The 7,500-nt window shown below is 43.0% G+C and overlaps 1 protein-coding gene across 6 annotated transcripts in view; it reads left to right on the top strand.

The window, feature by feature from the left end:
* LOC127001747 (rho family-interacting cell polarization regulator 2-like) overlaps positions 1-7,500 on the top strand; it is a 144,717-nt gene that overhangs the window by 113,502 nt on the left and 23,715 nt on the right. For 3 of the 6 annotated variants that reach the window (XM_050866888.1, XM_050866889.1, XM_050866886.1), the window contains one exon: positions 7,240-7,500. This exon is cut by the window's right edge and continues 450 nt beyond it. In XM_050866888.1, the coding sequence (XP_050722845.1) occupies positions 7,240-7,500 (261 nt within the window). Of the gene's footprint in view, positions 1-7,200 lie in introns of those variants that run through there. The other 3 variants (XM_050866887.1, XM_050866890.1, XM_050866885.1) reach the window with 1 other exon arrangement.

Genomic DNA, 7,500 nt, shown 5'->3' with positions numbered 1-7,500 from the left:
TTACGGGTTTCGAAGTATGCGTCGCTATCCTTGGCAGACTAAGTGGTTATGTAGCCGATCAATCGCTTCTTGGGCATGAGAGACGGAGTGAGCACCGAGGCCACGCGCGCCGGACTAGCCCATCTACCTGTGTCCCTGACCCCTCACCTTTACTTTACCTGCCGCCTCTGAACTTACCTGTAACTTATTTAGCTTTGCCACTGCTTGTATCTATGTAATTCTCTATCTTTATCTCTCTATCTCTATCTATCTATCTTTCTAATTATTCTATTATTCGCTGTTATTTGTATGTATTTCTCTATCTTTATCTATCTATCTATCTATCTATTTATCTATCTATCTTTCTAGTTATTCTATTATTTGCTATTATTTGTATGTATTTCTCTATCTTTATCTATCTATCTATCTATCTATCTATCTATCTATCTATCTATCTGTCTATTATTTGCTATTATTTGTGTGTATATCTCTATCTTTATCTATCTATCTCTATCTATCTATCTTTCTAGTTATTCTATTATTTGCTATTATTTGTATGTATTTCTCTATCTCTATCTATCATTCTTTCTAGTTATTCTATTATTTGCTATTAGTTGTATGTATTTCTCTATCTTTATCTATCTCTATCTATCTTTCTAGTTATTCTATTATTTGTATGTATTTCTCTATCTTTATCTTTCTATCTATCTATCTATCTATCTAGTTATTCTGTTATTTGTATGTATTTCTCTATCTTTATCTTTTTATCTCTATCTATCTATCTTTCTAGTTATTCTATTATTTACCTTCATCGCACGTCATTCTGAATTCTGTGTATCAAAAACTTTCTCCTCACTTTTTTTCGGTACTTTTTTAATTTACTGCATTTTTTGAGGGACGTGTTCTGCTCTGTTTTCTTTGTATTATTCACAGTTGAGTAGTCTCTATGTATATGTCATCTCCTCCTCCTCCTCCTCTTCCTCCTCCTCAACCCTCTTCTCCCTTCTTCTTTTTCTTCGTCTTCTTCTTTTTCTCCTTTTTCTTCGTCTTCTGTTTCTTCTTTTTCTGCTTTTTCTTCTTCATTATTATTATTATTATTATTATTATTATTATTATTATTATTATTATTATTATTATATTATGCTCCTCCTCCTCCTCCTCCTTATACTTCTTCCACTCCTCCTCCTCTTCCTCCTCCTTATACTTCTTTCCCTCCTCCTCCTCCTCCTCCTCCTCCTCCTCTAGCTAAAATTATTGCGTGTGTGTGTGTGTGTGTGTGTGTGTGTGTGTGTGTGTGTGTGTGTGACCTTTACGTCCAATATCCTGGCTGGCGCGGGTAGCTCGTTAAGCTTATAATAACACGTTACACAATCACCTATTTTTTTTCTAATCACCCACTCAGACATTTTTTGCACCGAGGCAGACCTCCCCCGTGAACACCTCCTCCTCCTACTTCCTCCCATTCTCCTCTCTCCCCTTACCACACTCCCCCTTCCCCGATGCCACACACCTCGATTTCTCCTCCTACAAAAAGAAAGAAAAAAAAGTAGATAGAGAGGAAAGAAGAAGGGAGGTGTAATGGACGTAAAGAAGAGAAGGTAGAAAAAAAGAAATAGATAGTGAAGAAGGGGAAATGTAAGGGAAGGGAACAGAAGGGAAGGAAGAATACTTTAATTGGGTTGGGTATAAAAGTGGATAATGAAGGAGGGGGAAATTAAGGGAGGAAAGAAGAAGGGAGGTGTAATGGACGTTAAGAAGAGAAGGGGGAAAAAAAGAAATAAACAGTGAAGAAGGAGAAATGTAAGGGAAGGGAAGAGAAGGAAGGAAGAATACTTTGGTTGGGTTAGTTTAAAAAAGTAGATTGATAATGAAGAAGGGGGAAATAAAGGGAGGGAAATGAAAAGGAAGGAAGACTGTTTTGATTGGGTAGGAAAGAAAGGTAAAGAGGGAGGAAGGGGGCAGTTCGATGAGCCTAGTGATAGTCTGACAAGTCTTCTGCACCATGAACGATAATGAAGAAGGGGGAAATAAAGGGAGGGAACAGAAAGGAAGGAAGACTGCTTTGATTGGGTACGAAAGAAAGGTACATAGGGAGGAATGGGGCAGTTCGATAAGCCTAGTGATAGTCTGACAATTCTCCTGCACCATGAACGTGAAAAAAACACCCTTGAGAACCCGATACTCTCCTTTGTGGCCTTTGAGAATAGTTGTTGTGGAAGCCGAAAGCGTCTGATAATGCGGGGCCCAGGTTGGTATTGTCAGATGCTCCCGCCCCTCACACCAACCATTTCCAAAGGCCAAAAAGGAGGTTAATCGAGTTCTAATGAGTGTTCTTTTAGGTTCACGGTACAGAAGAAGGCTCAGAGTACCACCAGGGTTATAAAAGTACCTCTGGAAATGCCCTAAACTCCCACGAAAGACTAGTAAATTACGTGTTTCTGGGCGCACAAATGTTTAAAAGTATGGCCCACAGTCTTAAAAAAGGGTTGAATCCCATCCCAATTTTTTAACAAGGTGCTCTGAACTTTAGATTAACCCAAGTCCCGTCTCGTCTTGCAGGTTCCAAGCGCCCGTGAAAAGGGTTAGAATCGCATTATAGTCGACAAAAGTTTCCTGTTGATCCTCACATGAAGTTAATAAGCATTCTAAGTTAGGGAGTTGAGCGCCGAGGAAGAGGAGGAAAAAAGTAAAAGAGAGGAAAACGCCCACTTGACGCGAGTAATATTAATTTTGACACCAAGCAAGGCGCGCGTGTGTGTGTGTGTGTGTGTGTGTGTGTGTGTGAAGACGCGGTATTCGAGTCACGTTACGTTTTTTACTTAGTTTTTTCTCAACCATTTGGAGGTTAAACAAATTAATTACTGGCTTCTCTGTGTTAAAGCCGTTTCTGAAGTCAGCCGTGTGAGACGCAACGTAAATCATAACAGAATCAGAGCAAGAAAACATGAGACGGGGAAATGGAAAATAATGGAGAGGATAGGAAAATAGATAATAGGTATAGTGTCATAATGGGTGAATGGATGGATAGGGAATGGATGGATGGTTTAACGATAGGTATAGAGGTGGATAAATGGATGGAAGATGAGTAATAGGTGGATGAGAGAGAGAGAGAGAGAGAGAGAGAGAGAGAGAGAGAGAGAGAAATACAAGGTGAATAATGTAAGTTTCGGTTTTTGCTTGACACATCGAGATCAGACATCGTAATTAAAGAAAAAAACGTTGCATGATTAATTTGTTTTTGTTAGCCAATTGGAGACTCAACAAATGGCGTCTCTGTCAAACTGTCAGCCGTTTAAAATTGTATTACATGGATATGCCTGCCACTCCTCTCTCCGCGGTTCCCTTCATCCCTCCGCTTTTCCTTCCATTCTCCCTTCCGTCGCTCCCTCCTTTCCTCCGCTGTTCCTTCCTTCCTTTCCTCCATGCCTCCGCTTTTCATTCCTTCCCTCCGCTGTTCCTTCCTTCCTTTCCTCCATCCCTCCGCTTTTCCTTCCATCCCTCCTTCGCTTCCTCATTCCCTCCGATGTTCCTTTCTTCCCTCCCTCCGTTCCCCAGCTGTTCTCTCCTTCCCTCCCTTCTTTCCTCCTTCGTTCCCTCCCTCCCTCCTTCCCTCCCTTGTCTGTTGGGCGCATTATTGGACAGGATTCTTAGTACGTAACGGGGAGAGGTCGTGTTCCCCGCCTCGCCTACACACACACACACACACACACACACACACACACACACACACACATGAAGTCATCTCTCCGTTTGTTTGTGTGTGATATATTATTGTTATTATTATTATTTTTTTATTACAACTCCGCCTCCTCCTCCTCCTCTTCTTCCTCCACTTTTTTCTTCCTCCTCCTCCTTCTCCTTCTTCTTTTCCTCCTCCTCCTCTTTTTCTTCCTCCTCTTTTTCTTCCTCTTTTTCTCCTCCTCCTCCTCCTCCTACTACTACTACTACTACTACTTTTTTTTTTCTACAACATAAATGATACCTCCACCCATGTTTACTTTCCCGACACATAATCATGGAGGGCTCCATAGTTTGGAGGTCATTAGCCCCAACTACTACTACTACTACTACTACTAGTACTACGACGACGACGACGACTACTACTACTACCACCGCCACCACCACTACTACTTTACTACTACTACTACTACAACTACTGAAACGAGACACAATAATAGCTTCAAGATCATAAACATTTCTTCATTATATTCATTCATTATCACGCAATCATATTTTCTATCTTCTATACGAAAACTTACGAAAGAAAAGTGCGCCATTGTAAATATCATCATCATCATCGTCATCATCTTTAATGGCCACCAAGACAATAGATAATAAACAAAGGGTAGATGATAACGGGAAAAGAAAGAGGCGAGAAGAAAAAGATGAAAAGAAGAAGAAAAAAAAAGATTAATTAGCGGGGAGAAAATAACGCAAACTCGATACGTCTTATGTCAAAGTTGAGAGAGAGAGAGAGAGAGAGAGAGAGAGAGAGAGAGAGAGAGAGATCAAGGGGTAGGAATATCAGTTTAACTTGTACAAATAGATCATTAAATTAATTGTTGGCATACTCTCTCTCTCTCTCTCTCTCTCTCTCTCTCAAAATTAACATAAACAAAGTCATAGAGGAAGTGATGTCACCGTTTCCTTTGAAGTTATAAGGATGTGAGTGAGTGAGTAAGTGAGTGAGAAAGAGCAATTGTAAGTGGTTCAGGAAGGAAACAGTGACAGCGGCGTGATGGGAAACGTGTGTGTGTGTGTGTGTGTGTGTGTGTGCGGAGGAGTGGTTATGCGTCATACTACTATATTCTCTTTGTCAAACGAACCGCAAGATATGACCTGCACCTACTTCCTCTACCCTCTCTCTCTCTCTCTCTCTCTCTCTCTCTCTCTCTCTCTCTCTCTCTCTCACACACACACACACACACACACACACACACACACACACACACAATCAATATCTAGCTTTCGTAATGTTGCTTCTTTTTCACTTGATTGCCTTCAGAGAGAGAGAGAGAGAGAGAGAGAGAGAGAGAGAGAGAGAGAGAGAGAGAGAGAGAGAGAGAGAGAGAGAGGCGGGGTGTGGCCAGGTTTATGAATGAGCTTTGGCAAGCGTCCGAGAGGTCAAGAGTTGGCAGCTGACGGAAAGGAAAAAAAGAAAAGAAAAAAAAAAAAATGCAAATAAGATGAAACGTAATAAATGACAGTCGAAGGCGGATCCTGGCAAGTGTATCGATGATAACGATGATAAAGATGATAACGATAATAATAATAATAATAATAATAATAATATCCGTACCATACTACCGTACGTACCGTATTACTACTGCTGCAACTACTACTACTACTACTACTACTACTACTACTACTGCTGCTGCTGCTACAACTTCTACTACTACTACTACTACTACTACTACTAAAACTACTACTACTACTACTACTACTACTACTACTACTACTAAAACTACTACTACTACTACTACTACTACTACTACTACTACTACTACTACTACTACTACAACTACTACTACTACTACTACTACTACTACTACTACTACTACTAATACTACTACTACTACTACTACAACTACTACTACTACTACTACTACTACTACTACTACTACTACTACTACTACTACTACTACTACTACAACTACTACTACTACTACTACTACTACTACTACAACTACTACAACTACTACTACAACTACTACTACAACTACTACTACTACTACTACTACAACTACTACTACAACTACTACTACTACTACTACTACTACTACTACTACAACTAATAATAATAATAATAATAATAATAATAATAATAATAATAGCTAATAAACAAGTTTAAATCCAGAAGGTCGCGAAGCCTATGAAAGAAAAAAAAATAAGAAAACGGCGAAACTGACGTCACCAGCAGGGGAAACTTGCTTAGCTAATAATGCCAAACAAGAACTTATTTGTTTTTATTATAGAGTTTTTCCTCTTTATCCCTCCCTCGTATACGTGTTACCTATCCGGTGTGTGTGTGTGTGTGTGTGTGTGTGTGTGTGTGTGTGTGTGTGTGTGTGTCGTTTCATGGGAGAATAGTATATACAGTCTCTCTCTCTCTCTCTCTCTCTCTCTCTCTCTCTCTCTCTCTCTCTCTCTCAGTGCGCAGCGTGCCAGTTGAAGATCGTGCGTAAGGGGACCAAGAGAGAGAGAGAGAGAGAGAGAGAGAGAGGGGGGATACAATCGTGACTTCGAGGGAGCAAAAGTGTAACGAACAAGGTTGAGGAAAGGGCGAAGTTCAAGAGAGAGAGAGAGAGAGAGAGAGAAATGGAAGGTTTGTAGAATAGCCTACTGTTCGTTGCATCATGATCCTCCTCCTCCTCCTCCTCCTCCTCCTATTCCTATTCCACGTTTATAGCAGACTGAAGGTGTTGTGGAGTGGGATGTAAAAGAACTGTGTGTGTGTGTGTGTGTGTGTGTGTGTGTGTGTGTGAACCAAACTTAAACCAGGATGCACTGTCGCCGCTCCGTAACCCCCCGCTCTCTCTCTCTCTCTCTCTCTCATAATCGATTTCTTATATAAGTCATGGTTTGTGGCTTGTCGGAGGCGTGGTGAGGAAGACAGAGAAGGGGAAAGATAAGGGGCGTCAAGGAGGTATAGAGGAAGAAAGGGAAGAAGAGAGGTGTTGGGAAAGGCAGGACGAGGTATGGGAGCAAGGGAGGCAGAGGAGAGGGGGTAGGATAAGATGTGAAGGAAGGCAGAGGTGAAAGGGAAAAGATAACAGGAGACAAGGAGGTATAGAGGAAGAAGGGGAAGAAGATAAAGATTGGAAGAGACTAAAGAGTAGAGGGGGTGAGGGAGGCAGGGGGGAGGATTATACATGGCAGGTGGTTGGTCTGTTGGGCTTTAGCAGCTTCCTGGGAGATTATATCCGCTCACGTCTAGAGTTACCTGTTGGGATGGCGTGGGAGGAGGGGAGGCGGGGGTGGGGGCGCGCTTGCGTACCTGTCTGAGGGGGAGAGGGTCTGACTGCACTGTGCTCTCCAATAGACAGCCACAGGGGGCGGGTGGGCGGCGCTGGGCGGGGGCTGTCTGTGTCTATGTACGTAGTGTTTAGGGTGGAGGACGTGAGCCGTCTGTGCCATGAGCGTGAACCAAGGCGCCGCGCGGACACTTGCCTCCCTGTGTGTGTGTGTGTGTGTGTGTGTGTTAGGCTAAGGTGTAGCCGTGTTGTCTCTGTACTCATGTGTTGCGTGTTCTTGTTACAGGCGCGGCTGGGCGTGGAGCTGTGGGAGGTAGGTGAGCCCCTGACCCCGGGCGAAGCGGACCCCGGCGGTGGTGAGGGCGTTGGGGGCGGCTTGAACCCCCCGGGACCCTCCCAGGGGGGGACAGGCGTCCCTGGCACCACCCGCAGCGACTCCTCCTCTGGAAACGAATCCTCCGCCTCGGAAGCCTCGTCCTCGTTCGGCTCCTCCTCGGGGGCCCCGCGGCGCCCCTGCTATTTCACCGCACTCTCAGACCCCGGCTAC

Source organism: Eriocheir sinensis, chromosome 21, assembly GCF_024679095.1.
Source record: "Eriocheir sinensis breed Jianghai 21 chromosome 21, ASM2467909v1, whole genome shotgun sequence".
NCBI lineage: Eukaryota > Metazoa > Arthropoda > Malacostraca > Decapoda > Varunidae > Eriocheir > Eriocheir sinensis.
This window is presented reverse-complemented; position numbering and strand designations above follow the sequence as displayed.